The sequence below is a fragment of the Microchirus variegatus genome, assembly GCF_963457635.1.
Source record: "Microchirus variegatus genome assembly, chromosome: 13".
NCBI classification, from domain to species: domain Eukaryota; kingdom Metazoa; phylum Chordata; class Actinopteri; order Pleuronectiformes; family Soleidae; genus Microchirus; species Microchirus variegatus.
The window spans coordinates 12,818,455-12,844,017 of record NC_139814.1 but is presented as its reverse complement, the minus strand read 5'-3'; the positions used below and the strand labels follow the sequence as shown (position 1 = coordinate 12,844,017).

The 25,563-nt window shown below is 42.2% G+C and overlaps 2 protein-coding genes across 3 annotated transcripts in view; both read right to left on the bottom strand.

The window, feature by feature from the left end:
• The window catches only part of znf704 (zinc finger protein 704), a gene marked incomplete at both ends in the record, with an annotated part of 46,866 nt that extends 45,164 nt beyond the window's left edge, over positions 1–1,702 (bottom strand). For both annotated transcript variants that reach the window (XM_083899367.1, XM_083899368.1), the window contains one exon: positions 1,442–1,702. In XM_083899367.1, coding sequence (XP_083755493.1) covers positions 1,442–1,702 — 261 coding nt within the window. The remainder of the gene's footprint in view (positions 1–1,441) is intronic.
• Positions 1,703–6,406: 4,704 nt separating this feature from the next.
• pag1 (phosphoprotein membrane anchor with glycosphingolipid microdomains 1) lies at positions 6,407–25,053 on the bottom strand. The gene is made up of 7 exons (XM_083900272.1): positions 24,848–25,053; positions 23,434–23,491; positions 19,958–20,054; positions 18,197–18,366; positions 17,595–18,032; positions 7,121–7,180; positions 6,407–6,846 (listed from the first exon to the last, which is right to left on the bottom strand). Exons 1-7 carry the CDS (start codon positions 25,033–25,035, stop codon positions 6,484–6,486), a joined length of 1,374 nt encoding a protein of 457 aa, XP_083756398.1. The 5' UTR covers positions 25,036–25,053; the 3' UTR covers positions 6,407–6,483.
• Positions 25,054–25,563: the final 510 nt, after the last annotated feature.

Below are 25,563 nucleotides of genomic sequence, written 5' to 3'. Positions count from 1 at the left end.
ACACTCAAAATTAAGTTTGTGTCAAGTTAACAAAGTTACATTTATTTCTACATGACTTAAAAAAAACATGGAGTGAAATGTGAGTTGCTGCTGGTGTCTCTGCACACAGATCTCACATTTACATAAATGAAATGTGCATGAGTGGTAGCAAACAGTAGCCAGTCTTTTTTTTTTCTTTGGTTATGAAAATAAAACTAAACGTGGGCAGAACCAGCAAGTTACTTCTTTAAAAGCATAATCCAGTCACAAACACACACATACACATATATGTGAAGAGGAACACGAAACCGCACCAATCGAAATAAATCAAGGACTGTAAACAAGTCATTTTTTTAAGTCACAGGAATTCCTCAGGCCCTCCCACAACTATAAAAAGCACAAAAATCACACACACTAAACTGATGTTTTTTTTATATCAAAAGGACAAATTCTCGGTTTCTCTTCCTCGTGCAATCTTCATCTATTTAACAGAAAATTAGGTCAGTGCTGCTAATTAGACCCACATCACAACTACAGATTTTGGGTTTCATGTTTTTGCTGCCACAAAAAAAAAGCCCAGACTATTTCTATCACTTGCTAGATGACGATGAAGGAATAATACATTTAATATTGCCAGGTGTGTGTGCAGCTGCATCATCTCTTAGTGAAAATCTCCAAATAGAGCTGAGCGATGAATCAATAACAATCTGGGATACAATTTTCTTCAATAGAAGTGCAACAAAGGGTTAATAAACACCATATTCACTGTGCAACCACACTTACAGATATCACTTTGACCAATGTTTTACCACAGATGTGTAAAATGTTTGTTGTTGGGCATGGAAAACTGTAAAAAACCTCAATGTATCTTTCACCCAGAGGACAAACAAACGAACAGTAATCTGAAATTGCCACATTTGTGATGTGATTTGTTTTGTTGTGATAATGTTTTTAAGTCCAAAACATGTTATTTGAGGGTAAATGTGCAATAAAAGGCATGGTGCACATAGTGACACACGAATTATAAATAAAGCAATGTGCAAAATCCTTTATATATATGTTGTACTCTATCTCCATCAACCCCCCAAAAAAAGGCTGCAGTCACACAGTGTGTTTGTTTGCCTCTGCTTACCCACCCACTGGATCACACAAACATTGCGCAGGCCTACTGTATCAAGCCCTTTGTCCCATTCATGTGATGTCGCAAAATGTCATCATGACAGCCCGCAATTTGATGCTATTTGCAAACAAATGTGCACCAAAGGCCCTTCTGACCGACGCCGTGCGCCATCACATGCTTACATTTGCCGTCAGAAGCAGTAGAAGAAGCGGCAGCGCCGCTCAATCCGCTCTGTGCAGGAAGCGGTTAAACGCTGCAAAACACCGCACAACAACAACAGTAAAGCGCTGCCTGCCGGCCGGGGCGCTCCACGCACACACACACACACACACACAAACGCACCTTCAGGCTGGATTTAAGCGGTCCTTTAGCTGTAGTGTGGTTGAAGCCGGCGGCTATCTCCTCCTCGGTGAACTCCTTGAGGCTGCCGTCCTGCATGAGCACCGTGTAGACGCTGCGTTTGGTCCCCGCGGCCGACACGTCTCTGTTTTCCTGCTTGACAGCCTGGACCACTCCTGTCACCGGGGCACCGTCCCCGGTCGGACTCGGCGCATAAACGCGGCTGCCTAGGATCGACCGCTTCACCAGGCGTCTCGTATGCATGTCTAAAAGAGTGTCTGTCTGAATTCGGCGTGGAATTAAAGCATTTAACGTCGAATTATAGCCGATAAACAACGTCGAGGGAAACGCAAAACCGAAGCGGGTGGACTACGCGCTTCGACAGTCTTGGCAAAATGTTAGAAAGCTGCAACATACTCGGAAAGGCGACGACTCCTAACCGCGTCCGTGAACGCACCGCAAGTCAAAAGCACCGAAAACTGAAGGGGAAACTTTGAATTAGCACTCGTCCAAATCCCGCAGCACAATAACGATTCATTCGCCGCTACACAACCTCCACATTCAACCGGCTACCTTTCTCCCTCCGTTCGACCTGTTTGTTTTCCTCGCTGCTCCCTCACAGCTCAGCGGGTGGCGGTAAAACACGGAGAAACCGCCATATCCAGGAAGCAAACGGACATTTGACCACGATTTGACAAAATGACGACCTATTGGGGGAAAAAACACCTCGGAGGTAAAACAATGGAAGCATACGCGTCGAATAATTTCACTTTACTCCATTATTCACGTTGACATCCAACTATATACGGTCGACGACGCTTCAAAATAAGGCCGGTGTGACTCCAGCTCCGGCTTCTGGGAGATCCCGTCCGCGCGCAGCTCCGACCGTGCAGAGGCTCTACCGGCGGAATGCTGCCTATAAACATGTGCGGTCCGGCGGCCTCGGCGGGCTGCAATTGGTCGGGGAAGCACACGCCTCCACAAGCCCCCCACCGCCCCCCCCCCCCTCGACTGAAGGTAATGCAAGCCGGGAGGATGCTCCATTCAAAACAATGACGCAAAGATGGAGAGGAAACAAGAAGGGAGGAGGTAAAGCAGAGGGGAAGAAAGAAAGAAAGAAAAAGGGGGGAATTTAGGCGAAGGAAAGGAAAAAAACTTCTGCCAGACAAACAGGGTCTGTGATATAACCTAGTTATTGCAGACGTGTAACCCACTTTTTAAGGGACATGTGTTTCTTGTCTCTGAAATGAAAGTAATAGACTGCTCTGGTTTGTTTTTAATGAATGTAAACACAATTAATGTTTGCTCTCTTTTTTTTGTAGTCACTTATCATGGGGTGCTCTGGGGTGAATATGTTTCAACACCAACCCTGCATGTAATGCAACTGCAGGCAGTTGTAAACAAACAATACTTTTTTTAACCCTTTAACACCGATCATATCACGGACGACACGTTTCAAATTCCACATTTAACTGGTGTTTGTGTACAACTGCAGTGTTTTATGGTCAAAATAAGCAAAAACAATGCCCATAGGAACAGGTGTAAAAGGGTTAGACATTAATGTGCCTGATAAAGCCAAGATATAATGTAAATATTATGCATTAGAAACAGTAATCGGCCTTATCAAAAATGAACTGATATCTTTCCTTCAACAAGGAGGATGTGTTTTTTGGCTGCATTTGTCTGGACAGTGAAGATATGTAGGTTATAGCCTGAGGAGAAAATAATTCGATTTTGGTGGTGATAGAATATGTCAATATTAAAAAAAAAAGTAAAAGAAAGTTAACCTTGTGAGATAGAGGAGTGTATTGACACTGTGTGAATCTGAGCGGCCTTGGTGGAGGTTTGTGCCGTCTCCACAAGGTTATGTTATCGGCCACATTTGTTTGTAACTCAAAAAAGTAAAGGACGGATTTGGTTTAAATGTATCTGGAGATGTAGGTTATGGCCCAAGGAGGAACTGATTAGATTTTTTTTTTACTGGTGATCCAGATACAAATCACCAGTTGAGTATATTGAGCAGCCTTGATGGAGATGTGTGTGTGTATGTGTGTGCTAATTATTAAAACGTGACTGTGTATCAACCCTACATTCGTAAATCTTATTTTTATTTTTATACTCCTCACTTTAACGTTGCAATGTAAGTAACATTTAGCGTCACACAACGTGGTGGACGTTGTTGCTCTCTGGGGGGAAAAGACAAAGATAATCCAACATGTCCCTCTTGATTAAAACAATCTCTGTCTGCTTGAACCAGAAATCTCATTCATTCTCTGTGATTATCAACCAGCAGTGACAGTGAATCTAACAAAGAGTGTTATCACAGAAACAAATGGCCTAATTAATGTCCGACATAATGGTTTTTTTTTTTAAACACAATATCACCCCCGGTGAATGAAAAGACGGGACACAATTTATTATATATATATGTTCGTGTTTTTTTTTTTTTTTTTTTTTTTTAATAGAACAATTTGTGTCATCATAAAATATTTACATGCAGAGAATGGAAACTGGACAGAGCGGAGTGACAGATGTGGCCATAACTGCCAAAACTGGCTTTGCCCTGTTGATCAAAGGCGGGCGTCACAGAGGAGTTGTGTCTGCTTGTTATGCGTGTGTGTGTGTGTGTGTGTGTGTGTGTGTGTGTGTGTGTGTGTGTGTGTGTGTGTGTGTGTGTGTGGTGGTGGTGGTGGTGGGGGGGTGGCAAATGGTCTCATTAAGGGAGTAGTGGAGCTGAAGGAGAGGCAGCATCTCCGAACCCTTACAACACCCCCCATCCCATACAGGGGGAATGAGTGTGTGTGTGTGTTTATGACCAAGACAGACCGCCAGAGAGAATAAGTGATTTTAGGTAAGTATCTATTAACTATGTGTATGTGCTGTCCTGATTAGATTTGGCACTAAAACATCCTCCCCCCCCCTCCCTCCCTCTGGTAGATTATTTCCTTAAAGGTCATTTATAGTGCGCCGTGAATGCCATTATTTCTAAATGATGGCACACCACCACCACCCTGATCCACACACACAAACACGGCGCTTGTAGGTGTTTGGAACAATGTGCTCGAAGGCAGAAACTAACAATCTTGGTTTAAAAACAACAACAACAACAACAACAAGGATAGAATTGATTGCTTTTCAGATTGTAGTTTACATATCTGACATCATTTACGAGTCTAATACCAGGCAGTGTCACCAACAAGCTCCTGCATGTCCAGTGATTCGTGAACGAAGGCCAGAGCTACAATAGTTTGATGTTAAGGAACATGATGATACCAGTAGTGGAGAAGCAGTATATTTACAAGCAACAAATATAAGCTAAACAAATGTCTTTATACAATAAAATGAAGTACCACCGTATTTGTTTTTTTCTTCTTCTTAAAATGCACGTACCAAAACTGTACCATAACTCTCTGTCACCTGTTATTTCTGACTACTTTGCAGGGTTCCAAAAAACAATTTGACAAATATTACATTACAAGGCAAAAGCCTATGGGTTTTCAACAGTTTTTTTTCCCCCTTAAAACAAGCCAGACACAAAATCAGTGCACTTGTCAGACTAAAATCTAAAAGTATATCACTCTGAACGTTGTACAAACAGGTTAAAGCTTACGTAAATACCTAAAATAGTGCTCTAACTACTGTATATATACACATACACATACACACGTCCTGGTTGGCATGTCGTCAGCACAAGCTACAAACAGATACGTTGTTGTTTGTCAGAGTGTTGCTAGTAAGTAAAGGAAAAGGGGAAAAAAACAGATATTGAGAATTGTGCAGAGACATAACCGATTGGCATTAAATGCTTACACACATAAATGCAGTACCATCGTATTTAAACGTTTTTTGTGCTTTAAAAGAATCCAGGATTGCAAACTGTACCAAGCGTCGGGCTCATAAAGCATAAAGACAACAAAAAGGTCGTATTAATATCAACAATACAAGGCTGTGCCATTTTATCACATTACAAGTCTTTTGAATTTGTTTAGACCATTGTGCAAAAATGACGAATGTATATATATATATTTTTTTTTTTTTAAAGTTAGGGAAAAGCGTACCCTTTCATTTAGTATGAATCTCAATAGAAACGCTAGGAACTTCTATACAACCCTCACACACGTACTAGTGACGTCTCACAACTACATCACAATAAGCATCTTTTAAATAAATAGGAACCTCACGGGAAAACATTTAAAAATACATTTTAAAAAATGTATTGTTGAAACTGCAAGCTCGTGTGAAATCCACCTCCTTATAGCCTATAAGCTCTTTAAGTTTCCATTTTTGGTTCTGCAGATGACTCGCTTCACATCCCCTGACCTAAACAGTCTCAGCTGTAAAAAAGGTGTCGCAGTTAAAGTGTCCTCATTTGTGTTGGATGATGTGCTTTGACGGTAGTGCGGTCGCAGATAAGACTTTTCTTTTTCTTTTTTTAACCGCGCCGCGGTCGCTGTTGCAAGGGAATTTCAAGCAAGCCAAGAAATAAAAACCACGACACCTCAATAATACATGACAGTCACTGGGAAGGAGCTAGAAAGACGCTCGCAGCTGGAAGCGGGGAGTACATATAACGTTGCCTTCGTATGTACAGTAAGTGCAGGAATTTCATGAGTTATATGGCACCGAATTCTTCTTTTTTTTTTTTTTTACATTACAGGCACACAGGATTCTCCGCTATGTTTGTGTCATGATAGAAAATCTTTCTTTGCACCGTCAAAAATTCAATGAAGACCCAAAAATGCAATCTTCCACACGACTAACGCCCAGTGACTGAGATCCTGCAGTTCATTTACGACTCGGCCTACCAGTACCGACGACACTGACCCTGGGTGACGCATGAACAGATCAGCTATTATAAACCGTACCCAAGCTGTAAAGAGGACACTCATGCATTGATGATGGATTTGGTTGTGTTGAGCCGTTTTCTGCTGGTGCCCCCCGTCCCCCCCGCCCCTGAGTCATGCAGGTTCAAAGCACAAACAGTGGCATCTGTGAGAAGCTTCTCCCAAACTGCCACACATGACAAAAGACGATAGAAAAACACTTTAGAGGCGGGACGCTTCGCCGTCCAGACCCAACTCTCCAACGCTCTCGTAGTCGGGCTCTGCTTTGGCAGCGTCTGACCCCTCCGCTCCGGGCCTCGCCCCGCGGTCATCGTCCACGCCGTTAGTCTTTGGAATGCGGATGGTTTCATAGCCGGGATCCGTGCTGTCCAATATCTGGTCGTCGCCCAGCTGAGGGTCGTCGTCGGGCTGGGCGTAGATGTCTCGCACGGTGGCGTAGAGGTCGCTGGAGGAAGACGCGGGGACCAGGCCTTTGAGCTCGGCGATGCTGCTGTAGTCGTGCTCTTTGTCCTCCTCGAGTGCGTCGCCACAGTGCGTCTTGTTGACTGTGGAGTACACCGCTGCCTGAAAGGACGACAGAGGAGACATTTACATCTACGTTTATCGAGATCGCATGAATGAGAGCACTAAAAGAAGCAGTCATTGAGACGTTTATATCAAAAAGTCCCTGCTAGGCTTTTCCCTCGTAGCAAGTTGTGTGATGTTCTACTAGTTTTACCTTTTGCTTTTCCTCTTTTTTTGGGTGCTCGAAGCACTGGCACTCGTGGTGTAAATGTGCTCCCATTTCGGGACAGGGAAAAGGCAGTTTGGGGAATAAGGGGGTTTAACAGACACTTACTTCATTGTCTGACAGAATGTGGTTGTTGAACCCTGGCGGAGGAGACAGGGGGGAGTGTAACTAGAGGAGAAAAGAACAAAAAAGGTAGATTTAGATACAGCAGTCTGGGGGGAAAAGGAGAGCAGAATCAGATATTTAAAACAATAACAAGGTGGGTGCTTTACTGCAACCACAATCGGGTGTAAAGATGCATCTGAGGGGCTGTCACACATTTTCTATCTTTAAGAATTCAGTGGCTTGTTGTAGTCTGTGTTCTAATCAAAAGCAGCGTGCACACTGGCAAACTATTGACCAGACAAACACTGTGAACGTCTTGGTAACCGATCAATAAACCGAACTCAAAAACTATTCCCCGCAGTGGGAGAAAAACACGCTCTGCATTTTGCACTTTGTGCTCCGATACATACAAAGCTAACGTTGTATATAAGCACCCATTTATTAGGAGAATGACAGAGTGAAAGTCAATAGGCAGTGACGGAGAACGCGACGCTCCTGCACACGGTCTGCATCCACACGTCGCCTTTTTGATCGATGGGGAAGCCATTAATCAACAACGCGTATGTGGCAGCGGATTGGAACACCTCGGGAGTCTAACAAGAACCTCGATATCCAAGTTAACATTGTCCATAATACAGTAAAATTGTATGCATTTCTCTAAGAAAATACTTTTCTACCTGAAAACAAAGGGTAAATTCAGATATATGGAGTAGTTATACTGGTGATTATTGACATTTGGCGTCACCACATTGTTAATTGCATTGCAGCATCGATATCTTATCTAGAGCTGAAACAATTAATGGATTACTAAATTAATTGTCAACTATTTTGATCATCGATAATCGGCAAAACTCTGCCCGCAGTGCAGCAGATGCATTTTTTTCCATTTTGCATTAGTTACCCTTAACCAATTAAGCAGAGTGAAGAGTGACCTGACCCAGTGACTGCACCTACAAGTGCACTTTATTATATTTGTTCATCGAAAAACTGCAACCTCCTCATTCTTGGCTCAACAATCAGGGGGTAAATAATGAACTATTTTCATTTAGTCGGGTCCAAGTCAGCATTAAAGGACACATATTATACCCTATTTCTCCAAATTAACCTAGTTCCCTGGTGTCCTAATGAACATGTCTGTGACATGCTTTGGTCAAAATACCTTAAGGATGAAGCACCACAGCAGTTCAATCACTCTGCTAAAACAGCCCTTTTCAGAACGCTCACTTTTGAGAGCCTGTCTCTTTAAATGCAAATGAGACACAGGAAACGACGCCAGCGTCACTGAGGCTCTGGCAGCTAACAGCAGTTAGCATTTGGAAAAGCCATCATTTGCCGACTCTAGCCGGCACATTGCCGTCATATATAACATGTATCCACTGGACACGTAAATCCTCTGAGGCTGGAAGTTTGTGTAGAACTCTGTGCTGCACTGTGCAGCCAAGAATAGAACACGTCACAGATTTCTGCTCTTCCGGATACTATCGCGTTTTTTAGGGACAAAGCAGAGCTCCGCAAAAAACAATTCCAGGAATGTCTAATTGTGACGTAGCAATGAGTGCGGAAGTCAACATTGCGTATTTTATCTCCTGTACTTATACTGAGGCGGACCACAAAAACATGACTGAGTCATCTTTTTTTTCACACTTTGCCTACTCATAGGGCCTCCAGAGTCCCAAATATTAAAGTATTAAAATGTTCAAAAAAGTGGTTTTTGCGTAATATGTCTCCTTTAAACACTTCTATCCATTAATTTTCTACTGCTTTATCCTCCACATGTGGGGCACTGGTGCCAATCCCAGCTGACATAGGGCGATAGGCGGGGTCACATATAGAGACATTCACTCTTATATTCACACCTACGGTCAATTCAGAGTGTCCAATTTGCCTAATCCCCAAATCTGCATGTTTTTGGACTGTGGAAGGAATCCAGAGAACATGCAAACTCCATGCAGAAAGGCCCTTGTTCTGACTGGATCTCAAACCCGGGTCTTTTTGCTGCAAAGAGTGGTAACCAGTGCATTGAAGTCTGGCATAAAGTACTTTTTTATATACATATTTGATATAAAATCAGATGTCAAACGTAATATTATATCAACATCTACTGCACGATGGTATGAATACTGGGTTTTCTTTCATTAAGCACTTTATCTGTGATGTGTTGAATGCATGTGCGTGAGAGAAAATAACCTGGAAAATGTTTATGTAGGGGACACAATAACACGCAGGACATGCGAGTATGATAGTAAACTGATTACAGTCTCCCCAGAGGATGGGCACCTCGGGTGTTGGTCATGAAGTGCATACAGATCAGCCTAAACTGGTATTATCTGCATTCCCTGCCTCATTCAGCGCTTTAAACACATTCAAAGCAGCTGTGGATATGCAAACAGTCATAACCCACACTCCAATTATATATCTATAACTCACATATGCGCATATCCAAACGCTGCATCTAACAAAAGCAATGCCGAGGTTTTATCCAGCAGCTCAACGGCGCTGACATGCTGACAGCCACATTTTACCTGTGCCATGTCCCCTGTGTTTCCCCCACCCCAGCGGCACACAGGCGGGGGGTCAAATTCATTTCCTGCGCCGACTATGACGAGCCCACAGGCGACACACACACACACAGAGTCAAACGGCTGCAAACAAGTGTTATTGCCGTTCATGACGGTTCAATAACTGTACAAGTGCACAGGATCAGAGAGGATGTGAATAAAGGTCACAGAAAAAAGGTGCGAGCGAGTGAGTGTGGGTGCAGTAAAAATATTAAAGTGGAAACCAGGTGTACGAACGGAAAAAAACGTGTGTTTATGAGAAAACCCGATCTCAGCTGCGGAGGAGTATTTACCGAGCTGGCACTAAAAGGGGATTCATCTGAGAAATTTACATACTGGGTGCATGCACTGCGTAGACAGGAGACGATGACATTTTGTGAAAGACATTTTCCTTATGTTCTGTCGCACCTTAAAAGGGCCGTTTATGGGTAAAGACTTTAAGCTTTTAGTTGTGAAAGTTAAGGTTAGTGTACAGGTAAAGCTGTAGTAGCCCCTGTGGCTTTGAAAATAATATGTTTATCTCTATTTTACGTCTTTCTTTCATTATTTCTTTCAAAATGAAGACTTAAATGAAAGTGGTTTAATATTTCGTCCAATAAAATATGCGCGACATCCTATGTAATGTTTGAAAACAGTAATGAAGTCATAAATGCAACAAACTATGTTTTTTTATATACTATATCCATATGTAAAACTTTATAATATAAACGTTTTACATGTATATTATACATGATGTTATGTTCATTTATGGCTCAAACAGGTTCTGCGGCTCCAGATCACAGTTATTTGGGTGGAGAGGGGACAAAAGTGTCTCTTTTAATGCTAAAGGTTGCAGAGCAGAGCATGATGTCCATCAGTGTCCTCACTAACATAGCTATGTGTGTGCTTCAGTGAAGGAGCGAGAGAGAAGGAGAGTAGCTATAGTCCACATCATCCATCATGAAACCAGACTAACTGTCATAGTGATGGTGGCCAGCTGGCGCTCACTCAGACACACACACACACACACACACACACACACACACGCAGACACACATTTGGTCTGACAAGACAAATTGCTAATGGCTCCTGGTCATACGCGGGCGTAAACCATGGGGAGCCGGGAACATTCGGGGTTAACCTTAAATCAGCCCCAGGGAGTCCATGTGTAGCATTATGTATGTAAACACACGCATGTTTTTGGTATGTGTGCGTGTGTGTAATAGGGAGGATGGAGGGGGGGGGAACAGCATTAATGCTGACTAGACACACCAACAAGGTGTGAATATAAATGAGCACATTCTGTGTGTGTGTGTGTGTGTGTGTGTGTGTGTGTGTGTGTGTGTGTGTGTGTGTGTGTGTGTGTGTGTGTGTGTGTGTGGCAACCAGTGTGGTTTTGAGATAGATTGTAGCTCAGCAGACCAAAATTTCATCATGCAAACTGGGGTCAGATGAGGCGAGACTCGCCTGCTGTCCTAATGAGCTGCAGTGATTAACTAATTGGCTGCAATACCTGGGACAAAGGAACAGAGGAGAGTAAAAGATAAATAAACAAGGGAAAGGAAGTTGAATATAGTCAAGAATGTCATTTCAACAAGGCCTGGCAGTTATTTTTATCACTTAGTAACTGCTCAATCAGTGAAAATTGAACCATTGCCAAAACAAAGTCTCATAACATGCTCGCGTTAACTTAAAAACGCTCAAAAGGCCAAACATGTTTAGTGAGCTTTGACCGACGGCTGCCAAAATCACAGCAGTTAATCCAAAAAAAGGATTGTCTGGAGGCCTTCTGAAGACAACACATGCACAATGGGAAAAAAGGGTTGTACGGTCAAAATGACCCTGGACCAATTTTAATAAGACCAAGTGAAAGTTTGCAACAAAATGGTAAAGATTTTGTTCATGCTGTTCCTGAAATATTGTGTTTTTAAGGTTAAAATATGATTTCTGAGGTCACAGTGACCATAATACCTGACGTTTGACGGCCAAAATGTATCCAGTAAATGTCTCTCACGACGCTATTGAGATACTGCATTCACATGAACATGCTTACGCGAGTAAAATCTACGGCAAATAACCACTGTATTTGAGGTTAAATTGAAAGTGAACTAAGCTGAAATGTTTTTTGCGCAACAAAACAGTGCACACACACACACACACACACTACGATGGCCAGGGAGGCTAACTATTTAACTCTTGGTCTCTGTTTTCTCTCCAAATAATTTTGGCTCATTTCTTAACTACACCTGGGACGACAGCCAGCCTGATGATGATGATGATGATGATGACGGCGGCTGTGCGAGGCTACTTATGCACAGCTGTGCTTTGGGCCAAAACGCTGCCATCATCAGCGCATGCTAACAGGCACACAGTGACAGCGGCAACACGCTGATGTTCTTGGCCCGAGACCAGTTACGAGAAGAGATCGCCAAAGTTCTCGCAATTCATCCTGAGAGGGACGAGGACGTCCGTGCCAAATCGATCAAGTCCACTAACTCCAGTTTCGCCGCCAGGGTGAGACTAAGGCTGAATCCCAATACCACCCCTTAGCCCTCCCCCTTCCCCCTACCCCTTGTTTTTGCGCGTTCATGTGAGGTGTAGGGCTGTCTCATTTCTCATAAGGGTTAAGGGGTAGGGCCAAGCCGTAGGGCTACGTAGCCCTCGAAACGAAGCTTCCTCAGGACCACACTTGAAACGGAGGGCTTTGAGGAATTTCGCAGCTTCCGCCGCGTCACCTGTCAGCGAAGTTTGAAAGCTGGCCGTTAAAGACTCGCACAAATGTATTTTCAGTATTTTAATAAAGACAGTCATGTGTAATGATTGTATTGCGGTCTTCTTCAATTGTCAACGGTGTTTCTGAATCACTAGTCAAGTTTGTTTTGAATTACTAGCTAGTCGTAGCCGATGCTATCCCGGCGTTCCTTTCGTAAGTGGTTAGCTAGCTGCTATCGCTATTTTTTTAACATTAACAAATTGTGCCGGAGTGCACAGTTACGTCTTCAGGACAGAACAGGAGATTCTGTCCCCGCTCTACTCCGCTCTGTCTGCGAGCAGCTTTCTCCCTCTGCACCGTGTGTGTGTGTGTGTGTGTGTGTGGCTATGGTAATGCAGCGGGTCTGCAGTCGCTGTAACTGTGTGTGTGTGAACACTCCTCACAGCGTCGCCGCCGATGTCGTTGGTTAGCAGCTGACAGTCGTAAAAACAGAAAAATAGCCCAAACATTACAAACATTACAAACATTACTTGTTAGGACGGCATTTTTGGATTGTTACATCAACAAGCATCGCATCGCATCGGCTTGTTGATGTAGCAGTCCGTGAGCGTCAAGTCCGGACGACGTGATGACGTAATGGAGGTGTGTCTCATTTCTTAGGGGAACGTTCGTACCCCTCGCTCCCTCAACTCTGTTTTGAGGGCCAAGGGGAACTCCGACAAAGGGGTAGGGGGAAGGGGGAGGGCTAAGGGGTGGTATTGCATTCACCGTGAGAGCAAACCCAACAGCAATCCATCAGCGGTTGTTCATTTATGTCAGTCTGAACTCAAGCGGTAGTTAGACTCAAACCCACGGCCCTCCAGGCCATTTCATGTGGCTCACCAGTAATAATGCATTTTATTTTTAGTAATATTTTTAGTGATAGATTCATTTTGCAACATGAAAACATTGTTATTGTGAGCTATACATCTTTCCATGTCAACACAAACACTTTTATTTTGAAATTCTGGGAAATATCCAGTCCAACAACACAGTAGGTCAAAGTGCTACAGTACACAGACACGACAACTACAAAAAAAATAGTAAAAGTCAACATCTCACACTGAGTTAAAAGCCAAAGTGATGTAAAATGTGTTTTTAGAGAGGACTTAAAAACAGGAAGTGAGTCGGCCTGCCTGGTGTGCAAAAGCACAGTTTCAGAGCAGAGACTGAAAATGTGCCATCTCTGAGCTTCCTCTTTGTCTCAGGGACGACTTACAGTGACTGATCTGCTGACCTGAGACAACGTGAGGGAGCGTACGGCTGAAGCAAGTCGGCAAGACCATGAAGATGTTTAAAAAGAAAAAAAATAATTTAAAAATCAATCCAGAAATGAACCAAGAGCCAGTGGCGTGCAAGTGACTTAAGGCTAAGCCCAATATAGAGTGAATTGCAGTCGTCTAAAGTAGTCGTGATGAAAGCATGGATTAAAATCTCAAAGTGATACAGAGAAAGAAATGGCTTAGCTTTGGCAAATTGTTTAAACAAGCTGGATATGACCACTGAGCTAATCTGTGCATCAAGTTTAAGATCACTGTCCAGTCTTACATCAAGGTTTGTTGCTGTAGGTGTCAGGTATTGTCTTAGTTTTTCACACTTTGGCGACTGGTAGGGCCTCCAGAAACCCAAAATATAAGTATTAAAATGATTAAAAAGTTGATTTTGCATAATATGGGCCCTTTAAAGAATCCAAATCAACATGGACCTTGGAGGCGTCACATGACCTCAGTCTTTTTATTATTAAAGTGCAAAGTTAGTTCTGCAATGCACAGTTGCATCAGTTGTTTTGCAGAATATGTATTTTCCTGTTTTAGTGACCTATACATTTGACTGTCATCCAAGAGGAAGTAAATACAGGGAGAAGAGAAGGGGCCCAACAATAGAACCCTGAGGCACTCTGCAAGTCAGAGGCACTGCTATATCATGACGGAATTTCGACATAATTTTTAGCTCATATCCCCCTCTCTCTTTCTGAAAAGTTGTTTTTTTATGAATGTTTTCATAATTTTTTTTTCCCTTAACTGGCCCCCTACTGGCCACACTTGACGCACAGTGGCCCCAAGGTCATTGAGCCCTGCTTTAGAGCCAAGTTCACAAAGTCTACGACAACTTTAGTCTATGACGTTTTAAACATAATACATTTGCTTCTTCTCCACGTCATTAGCAATAATTTCCCCGCTGGAAACTGCAGTTTGTAAACAGCAGACTGAGCCACAGGAGCTGTTGCTTCATTTAAGTTTGTGTCACTTTGGTGTTTGAAAAATCCCCCCTCCATCCGATTTACCTGAGTCATGAAACAACACATTTCACCTTACTGATAAAGGCAGCAGGAGAGTGTGTTTGTGCGTGTGTGTGTGTTACTCAGATGGATCTCTGCATGTGGAAGGCGGCGTGCTGAGAGCAACAGCAGCTCCGCGCCGCGCACTGACACATGCTGTGCGCGACGGGCTGAATGGTAGTGAATCCTACCAACATCGCTTGCATTTCTCATCCAAACTCTGCCAAAGTTGGCACCGCAGTGCACACACTGGTGCCCTTCGTTATTCAGCTGCCACATTTGATGCATGTTTAGATCGATACTTTCTTCTTTGTCATCCTTCCTTTATTCCCCCCGCTACCTTCCTCTCCACTACAGACGTCTTCATTTGTATGCTGCTGGGTTTCTTATTCCTTTCTTTTACCGCCGTCTCTCACTCGTGACTCTCCTCTCTACGTCTCACTCCTTCATGTCTCCCGGTCCTTTCAGCATTTTTTAACTCAATTTCTCCCCCCCATCTCCTCATCACTATCTCTATTTCATCTATTACTCTCTCGTGCACTTCTCCACTCCAGCTCACATTTTCATCCTCGTCTCCTCTCGTCACTCCCACACTGCCTCCTCTCACTATCTCCAGTTTCTTCCCCTCGGTGTGTCGCTCTCCCTAAAGCTGCAATGAGCTGGCAGCTTAGAAAATGATAATTACGAGGACGATATTTCTCCCCTCTTCTTTGTTCTCCCGTTCCCACTCGCTCGCTCTCTCTCAAGCCACCAGTGGCTCTTCTACTCATGGTTACAGAGCGGACCAATCCAACTCAGGGTTATATGAGGATAAACAGGATGCTGACAGGAGAGAGAGAGAGAGGGAGAGCCTGCTGTGACTCACTGACTATTGCAGGAATAAGTGAAATGTGTACTTTTGTCAGATATTAAGCATTAGTGATTCATGCTGCATTAATCAGTATCCATACTGCTTATTGTGGTCTTGTATCCAGGGTTAAGTCTGCCTCTCATATGATGTCAGCTGTAATTGGCTAAAGGTTGTTTTTCTAAGGTTTAACATGTCAAAATGCTAATAACGTACAAAGGAGGACCAGTCACATGACTGGGCTTAAAGTATCTGATAACATTTGGGATAATAATTAAAGTTTTAAAACATAAAATGCCAGGAAGTTCCCATTGAGCTACGAGATCTCGTCTTCCAGGGAGTCATGATCCCAGCATAGAGAAATATGAGACAAGACAATTTCAGATATAAAACTCTCAACAGAACATAAAAGTTCAAAGGAGGCAATTAAAGTAGGAGAGTAAAAAGAGAGAGATATAATAAAGTTAATCCCAACCCTTCAAAAAAAATTTATTTAAAACAACAACGTGTTTCTTTCATGACGGTCCATAAAGCTCCCTCCATGTCTGTGGTGTGTAGAAGGAGAAAGACCAAATTTTGACTTCATTCTGGGAACATTTAAAAAAAAGTTGAGTGGTTGACCTTGTGCTGTAAGATAAGAGGCTAGAAAAAAACATAGGAAGTTGACCCAACAAGGCCTTGATAGTAAAAAAAGCAGCATATGCATTTCCCTCCTCTGGTTAACCAGCCTACAGATTCATATAAAATACAGCGGCGTGTGCGTGAAAAGGCATTTCTTACAAATTTCTACCAATAATATCTCTTATATGCATTTTCTCATCCAAACACCACCAAAGTCAGCAGTGCACACACTGGTGCCCTTCATGAGTCACCTCCTAAGTTTGAAGCCTGTCGAACAAACTGTGGGACAGTTATGCAATGAAGGGACAAACTTTTCTTTGCATTTACAGATGAATATGCAGCAGCTAATGTTGATAACAGAATTTACAGTGCATCCCGGTCAGATCAAGGGTCTTTCTGCATGGAGTTCTCCCCGTGTGTGTGTGTGGGTTTTCTCCAGGTTCTCCGGTTTCCTCCCACAGTCCAAAAACATGCAATATGGGGATTAGGCAAATTGGACACTCTCAATCAGAGGTGTCAAACTCAAATGACCTGGGGGCCCATTGAGCATCTAGTCTAATCAAGAGGGGGTCGGTCTAAATGTTCAGTCGCAAGAACCTAAAATTAAAGCACAGTAATCCATCATGATATCGCAATTAAGATATTCATGGTGATATTTGACAGAAGTTCAACGTAAAGGTGTTTGTTTTGATTCAGAACGATCTATATTTCACCATGAAAACTAAAAATGAATGCTGAATGAACGCGCTAACAGTGGGTAACGGCATTAACGCACATTAACGCATGGCGCGTTTCCAGCGCGACTAAAAATAAATAAAAAACAAAGTTAACAGCTGTTAACTGCGTTAACGTTAAAGCACATTAACACATGGCGCGTTTCCATGACGACTGACTGGAAAAAGATGTGCGAAACATCATGTTTACGTGCTGCAGCACTGGAGTCCAGGCACCGTTTACCAGTTAGCGCCATTAGCGCACCTACAGCCGAAAAGAGCAGCGCTAGAAATAACCAGCGTTCCTGTGGACTGCGTATGTGTGCCTCTGTTAAAATGAGTCTAAAGTAACGCTAAACTTTTAAAAACAATCGGAAGTCACCTATAGACTCCGGTGCCGCGTCACGTAAACATCACACCCGTCTTTTTCCAGTCAGTCGTCATGCATTAATGTGCGTTCACGTGCTCAGCACTACTAAAAATAAATAAAAAACAAAGTTAACATAAACACGTAAACATGACATCACACGCGTCTTTTTCCAGTCAGTCGTCCTTTAAATTGGAATTAAACTGATCAGGGAAAACCAGCTGAGTAGAATGTGGCTAACCATCAGAACCATCAGACTGCCTCTCAATCACAAACGCATCCTCCGTAAATGTTGCACACCTGTACTCTGTCGCTGCCAGATGTGATCCGACACATTCACTCATGCAATCACACGTCCTCACCTCTCCGTTGTGCAGCCCGGCCCCTGCCAGCCCATTCATCATCACCACCGGCTGGTTGTCGTTTTCGTCCAGAACCTTCTCCGGCACTGGCGGGGGCAAGTCCTCCTCTGGTTCCTGCAAAGGCTTGTGGGAAGGCACGGCCGCCACATTATTTGAGCGCCGCTTGGCCTCCATGTCGGCGCTGTGGCGGCTCTTCTTATTCAGGTCGACGGAGGCGTACTCCACGCCGGCGCACAGGGGGACCCGCTCAGGTGTGCACGGGCTGAGGTTACCGTTGAAGAGGGCAGGGGGATGAGGGGGGGCTTCGTCTGGACTCGGCTGCACGGTACCGTTGGGGAGGCCAGGCTGTGCGGCGGGGTCTTTGAGCTCCTTGACCGTCTCGTACAGAGAGTCTTCAACACTGACGTCGCGTGACGCTACTGCGATTTCTTTAACCACCTGAGTTACAGAAATAGACATGGATTCTTTGATATAGTTGCGAAATAAGCGACATAAATCTATCTATCGATTCAACAACATTCTCTGTGTCTTGACCACAGCTGTAATCTGCACCGCTGACACGTTCCAGTTGAGTGTAAGTAAGGACACGTGTAAATACTGACCTCATAGGTGCTGTCCCCAGAGGCTGGAGGTCCGTCACTGATAAGGGCATTGTTGGGAGGGATGCTGGGAAGCTCGCGGTCCTGAGGACATTTGGAGGACCTGAGTTCCGATTGGCTGGAAAGCAACTCCTCAGAGGGCTGAGGACTGGTGTCCTGTGTGTCTGTGAGGACTAGAGGATCAGAAAACACCTGTAAGTGAACGTCTTCTTTCTCGAATCAGAGAAAGAAGAGAATCAGACTTGATTTTTGACCATTTCATTAAAGCTCCAGTGTGTAACTTTTGTCACAAAAACACTTTGTGACATGATTTCGCCCTCGAGTATAAAGAAATGTAGACGAAATGTTTCATAAATGAATTCTATACTGATATTACTTTTAACACATGAGCCTCAGAATGTCTGTCTGGATTTTTTTGTGCTTATTTTAACCATAAAAGGGCTAGAAAATGTCCCATGAGTAAGGGATTTTTGCCAATTTTTCCATATCCTTTCCATATCCCTGCAGTTATTTGGGCCTTGGCACAAAGTATGAGGAACCTGTTTCTGTTCAGTTTGTCATTTTTCTCCGACGTCAATTTTGAGGGGGTTAACATGCATAAAAACTCTTAAGATTTGGCATGGAGGTAGGCAAAAAATGCGATAGTGGCATAGGGCCCTAACCCGTGCCTAGCACTAGGGCTCTATAGCGCCCCCAGAAGTCAGACTATGGTCAGACAAAAGTAGTCCGATCTGGACGCAATTTGGTGAGTGTGTTAGGGTTAGTCCAAATTTTCTTGAGGAATTTTGGGGAATTTTTGACGAGAGATAAAATGGTCAAATTAGCATAAAAAGCTAAATGTTTCATTTTTTTTCTTTTGTGTATAAGTCTAAATTTGAACCAAAGTTGGTACAGTTGTTGTTCTCATGATTCCAAACTAATTTCTTATGTGCTTCCATTAGCTCTGTCCACCCAGAAGTCGGCCATTTTTTGAAAACAAAAACAACTGGAGTTGGACACGAAGACCAGATTTTGCGTTTAAATCTGAAAATTGAACAGTGTAAAACATATTTAAAATGAAAAATGTTTGTGTTTTTGTCTAAATGTCCAAAAGCGCGCCAAAAATTGAGACTAAGAAATTGAGTATACAGGTGTTTTTTCCACTCTCTGGTGTCAAAAGCACGGCTTCCTGCAACAACACGAGTGAAATTACCGTAATTACTACATTGGCATGCAACTTCTCAGCTTTCAGAAACCTTTGGAATTTTTCCAAATAGCATAAACTGTTGCGTAATTACGGTAATGCAAATTGCACTTGTTAAAAAAAATAAAAAAAAAGCTTCTTGTCCCCGTCCGACCCTGCTCTGAGGGTGTATACACACAAACACCCAAAGTCACGTCTCACAGTAGTGCTTGACAGAGCATGTTTTCATCATATAAAAAAATAATTGTTTCTACCAATGAAGTCCGAACAGAGGCAGGATAACAAGAACAAAAACCCCCCAAAATCACACAGTGGAGCTTTAATTAATGTAGTTTTGTCATGAGTCACTGTTTCCTTCTCTCATGACAATAAAATAATACAGCAGCTATTATTTTTCTGTCCAGGTAAAATGAGTAACAGCTATGACTCAGAACATTACACAAACATGTTGCATAACAGTGGCTGCAAAAGCCAGAGTTATTGCTGCATAACGGAGTGAACATTTTGCACAGTTTATGAATATAAAAATAATGGTCTAACATAATTAAATGGCTGAGTGCATGGACTGTGGCTTGGCTTACTTGTACCGCTTGTTAAAGGACCGTTGTGAGAGCTGCTTACGGCCATGTCCGTGGCCGGACTGTCTGCCGATTGGCTGATCGTGTCTCTCTCCGACACCTGCACAACAAAGACAAGATGTGGTCACAGGCTGTTCAGAAAAAGGGAAAATAAAAAAAGAAGGGAATCCTGTCTTTGGTTATGCTAATTGCTTGTCACATTGGAATATTCAATTCCCACAGGGACCAGAAATCCATCTGCACAGAAACGTAAGACTCTCACACCTCTGTGCAATCCTGCAAACCGCTGGCAGCAGAGTGGAGGACTAAATTATTTCCCGGATCTTTGGGGGATTTGGGGAACGGAACTCATTTTTGCAGCACTGATTACAATTTCTGCCCTTCTGTTATTTTTATATATTTTTTTTTTTTTTTAATCCACGCTTTTCCAATCACATTAGGCTTTACCTAAAGCTCATCCTCATCGGCAGCAGCACACGTTTTTCACACGCTTTAATAAATGCACCAAGAAAGTAGCTGCAAGTTACGCTCTCATCTCAGTTTCTGTCGCCTCAACTGTATGTGCAGATATCACACACATCTGATTTTAAATGAAAAACAACAAACAGACAGTGGAGCTAAAAGACACATTGTTTTAAAAGAGGGGGCTTCAGTGATGACTTATAACCTTGTGAAAAGGGGAAATATTTAAACCAAAGAATAGTCCAGGACTCTAAAAGAGTCATGTTAAACACTCTGGTATACTGTTTAATCCCTATAGCTACATTCTAAATGCTAAAATGCAAGTGTTAAAGTGACACTTAAGAGTTAAATTAAACCAATTCCTGAGTTTATTCTGTCCCAATCGACCTTGGTGTTAAATCGACTCTTTTAGTGTTTCCTTAACGTGGCAAGATTTACTGAGAATTAAACTTTATGGGAGCCAATAAAGATATAAGTTCTTCCTTCTGCAGGGAATTCAGAGCTCAAGCAAAGACACTTCAGCAGAGTCCATGTCCTCCAGTGGAAGACTGTTTCCCTGTTTCCCTGTTTCCCATGTCCCAAACCCGGCCCCCAAAAATCAGCACAACCGCTTTGATCGGCCTCCAAACGCTCGAATCAACAAACATACCACGTCTGATTAGCTGAGCCGTGCACCTGCTGATTCAGACGTGATTAATGAGCACACACTGTAAACATTAACGGTCAGAGATATAAGGATGTCACTCATGTCACTAACAGCTTAGAAACTCTGTCAACCTGCAGAGACTGATGTTAGTTATGGTTCTCTTTGTTCAGGGTTTGTTGTTGAGCACAGACATGTTACATAGTTTGAGGCTGCACACACACCCCCACCTAGTGGTCATGTAGTGTCACAGCAGCTCTTCATGACTATGATGTAATCTTTAACTATTTTGTGACCCAAGTGTTCCGAATGGCTTTCTTTTGTTTCCCATTTTCAAAACAAGGAGGAAAAAAACCTCCTGGACACAAGGTCACAAGGTTTTGAGAAGGAATCAAAAGAGGTGTTTTTAATCCAAATCTTCAGGTGTTTAAATTGGTCTGAATCATTTATATCGTACAGACTCTAATATCATAATAAAACACTTATACTTGATGTAGTTTTGACTCATGAAATATCTGCCACATATCTACTTAGGTAATACTTTAAGATTCATGTTTCAATACTCAAAATAAATGTAGTTCTAATGTTTTAATTATTATTTAATAAATAATATTAACTATTTTTAATATAATTATTACATAATGCTCAAAATTAGTATATTTTTGTTTGAAAAAAATAACAACTCTCGCATTTTGGAACAACCACAACAATATGTTATCACAGAAACAACATAATTAAGTGAAAATGTATTTCTTTATGACAAAACATGGCATTAAGATGAGCATATTGCAGCTTTAAGGTTCCTTTACAGTAGGGGTCTCAAACTGGCGGCCCGAGGGCCACATGCGGCCCCCCCCAATCGATTACATGCGCCCCCCACTTAATATCATGTTATAATATTTAATGCGAGGTTGATATAATATATGTTTTCTAGCAAAGTTTTTTTTTATAACAGTAATAAGATAGTATATATATATTTAGTCATAATTATCCCATTATTAAATGCATCATATACAACATTCAATTACATATATAAATACACTTGTTAGGGCCAGAGCCATTAATAGCAGTGGCCGAAACGGCTGTCCGTTGTCCACACTATTATTTATGTAATTGAAAATAAATGTCTATTTTTGATATTAACACATTCATTTTGCATCATATAGTATATGTGTGTGTCCTGATGCAATATTGTGAACAGTTTTCCCCCCCCCCCCCACTTTTTGTTCTCTAAGCCGGCCCCCTCATGACCACGATAGATGTGCATTGGCCCCCAGGTCATTTGAGTGTGATACCCCTGCTTTACAGTGTTAGGACGTGTCCTCAGTGGGACAGATTCCAATCAGATCATCCACATAACATGATGACCCCCGTTTAACCTTTCAGGCTGTGACGCGACCTTTTCATTTAAACGGCTCCTGAAGATATCCATCAAATGTCAGAATGAATGAAGCCACTTGTTTTTATATCTTAGTGAGGACACATCATTGACATACGGCATTAACAAGCTCCTTACACTAACCTTAACTCTTAATCTAAACCAAACTAGAAACAGGTCTTAACCTTGAAAAAGCCCTTTAAAGTTGTGGGGTCAAAATGTCCTCACAAAGATAGTTTCTTACGTACACACACACACACACACACCGCCCCCAGAGGAAGTGATCGAAAAGAGACTAAGTGGATGTCACTTAGTCTGTGTAATACTATCATCTGTCACACTTAACTGTTTCTTGGTGACTGAATTGGGTGGGAAATGACAGTGTTCATGGAGCAATGTTCCATAGGACACTTAAATCATTACGACCGAGCTCTCTGAATAATGAACACAGAGGGTTTTTAACATCAGCTGCTTCATCTTCAATTCATACATTTGAGAAACAACAACCACAGGATGTCACAGGTGGAGCAAAGGGAGGTTTCTGGGTCAGGAAGAGAGATAGACAGTGTGTGTGTGTGTGTGTGTGTGTGTGTGTGTGTGTGTGTGTGTGTGTGTGTGTGTGTGTGTGTGTGTGTGTGTGTGTGTGTGTGTGTGTGTGTGTGTGTGTGTGTGTGTGTGATTCAGGCATTCAGCCATTGTGAATCTGTGTACACAGCATCATTAACGACACAGTCTGATAACAGACATGTATGCATCCTAATGACAACTGTGATGTTGTGTGTGTGTGATGTGCGAACACTTCCATCTGTGTCACCACTTGTTAGAACAGAGAACAGGTGTGAGTAAAAATATTTCGCCTAATTTAGCTCCAATCACCCCCCTCCCCCCCCACATGACAGCAACATGATACTAGAACCAGACTTAACATGTATCTGTCTCCCCTTTATTTCATTTATTTATTGTTGCCTGTTCTATGCTTTTGGACGATTTACTCACTCCATTCATGAGGTTGTCGTGGTCTCCTGCTGGATGTCCATTGATTGTTTTCTTCTGCCTAGAGACAGACGAATGGAGAGTAAAGTTAACACAGAGCGATATAGAGTGAATTATGCTTTTCTTGTTATATTACAAGAGGTTACAAAAGGTTTCAAGGGCTTTAAGCTTCTACAAAATCTTTTCTTTAATCACAATGTGTAATTAATATGATATTGTATTGAGGTCACAGTTAGCGATGGTGTCGTTTTGTCCTTTAAACACCTAAATGATCAATAACTATGATCTTGAAACAGCTTTATGGAGATAGATGTGAGGACAGGTTGTTTTGGATTGAATGAAAACATGTATGTATCTGCATTTATGTGACGACGTCATGACTCTATTATATATATTATATTATATATATATTATATTATCGCTGTTTCAGCCATACTGTTAGAATTTCAGTACGTCTTTGCATTACTGTTGTCTTTATTTACTGCTCTACTATATACAGTATATACATATATATGTAAATATATGTTTATATAGTTTATAGCAATATATATACACATATACACAAATATATACTGTATAGTGTATATGTGTGTGTATATATGTACATGCATATATACACATATACACATATACATGTATATATATATATATATATATACACATATATACAAACATATACATATATACACATATACACATACATATATATATATACAAATATATACACATATATATATAGATATAATGTACAATTACCTTAAGGCTCATTTTGTACAGGACCTTTATGGAACATATATACATACATATACATATATATACATATATACGCACTTATTGATCATCGGTTGAGTCCCCGTCTAATGGAGTACAGAGCCAAAACAAAGCTGCTGATTCACATATTAAATCACGTGAACGTCAAAGAACTGTTCCCATATTCCCAGGACTTTGTATTATCTGTATCATCTCTAACAGAAACTACCTGTCAACTTTTATTTATCTCTTCAAATCCTTACACTCTGAACACTCTTGTGTGTGCTTTCATTTGAAGACCGCTCTATTATAATCTTGACAGCTCAAATAATCATGTGACTGTATTGAAGCTAAAACCACCCCCCGAGGCTTACTCCTTACTGCTCCTCGCAGCACTGTTCCTCATTGATATACCTATAATTACTGTAGCTAAGAATGCACACTCAGGTGTTTGAGCTATTTTCAACACAACAGTGCTCCACAGCTGCTGTTTCCGAAAAAACACACATTCACTTTAGATATTTGGCACCTGGAGGACGTCTCATTACATAAAATCCCGACCTCCTCTCGATGTGCGTTTCCTAGAGTAGTAATCATTATGGTCATTACTGTTGACGCATGTGTGTGTGTGTGTGTGTGTGTGTGTGAGAAAGAGTGTCTGTTTTACCCCTGGCAGCTCGCACACAGCAGCAGCAGCACAGAGACCAGCAGCAGGACAGTGAAGGCGCTGAGGGTGATGACCAGCACCAGCTGCTCACTGCCGAGCCAAGACGCCACACCAGTGGCAGCTGCTGCGCCCGACCCGACCACACCGGCCTCCGGCCCCCACCACACTCCGCTCAGCACCGGAGCCATGATGCATCACACTGTCGGAGGAGGAGGAGAGGACATCGGGCTGGTACCTGTTGAGGAAGAAACAGTTTTTTTTTTTTTTTAAGAACATATTTTAACAAATGGTTCACACTGTCACTTTTAAAAAGAAGCAAAGGTCTCAAGACAGATGGAGGCAACAGCAACATTGGGCTAGTAAAGCGAGACAGCGACAAAGAGGTTGGAGTGTGACTAAAAGTTTCAGAAGTAACATTTATGGCGAGAAAAACCTGGCTGTTCAGAGCGAGGTTTGATGTAAAATGATCCATGATAATAAAACATGTTCTCAAAGACCAACCAGAAGCAGAACAATAACATCAACAACAACAAAAAAGTGACATATTGCACAAGTTTAAAAGGCTCTCGTTTGGCTTTGTGGACATTGGGGCTCAAACAATTACTGCATTCATTGATTATTAATCGATTACTAAATGAATGGTCAACTATTTTGATCACTGAATCGTCGGTTTGAGTGTTTTTAAGGAATTTCAGCTCCTTAAATGACAGTATGTT

Coding starts and splice junctions, on each gene's coding strand:
- pag1 (XM_083900272.1), bottom strand. CDS start 25,035: ATGGCTCCGGTGCTGAGCGGAGTGTGGTGGGGGCCGGAGGCCGGTGTG. Junction 20,055..23,433: donor ACGACAACCTCATGAATGGA/GTGAGTAAATCG, acceptor TTTGTTGTGCAG/GTGTCGGAGAGAGACACGAT. Junction 18,033..18,196: donor CTGGGGACAGCACCTATGAG/GTCAGTATTTAC, acceptor TCTGTAACTCAG/GTGGTTAAAGAAATCGCAGT.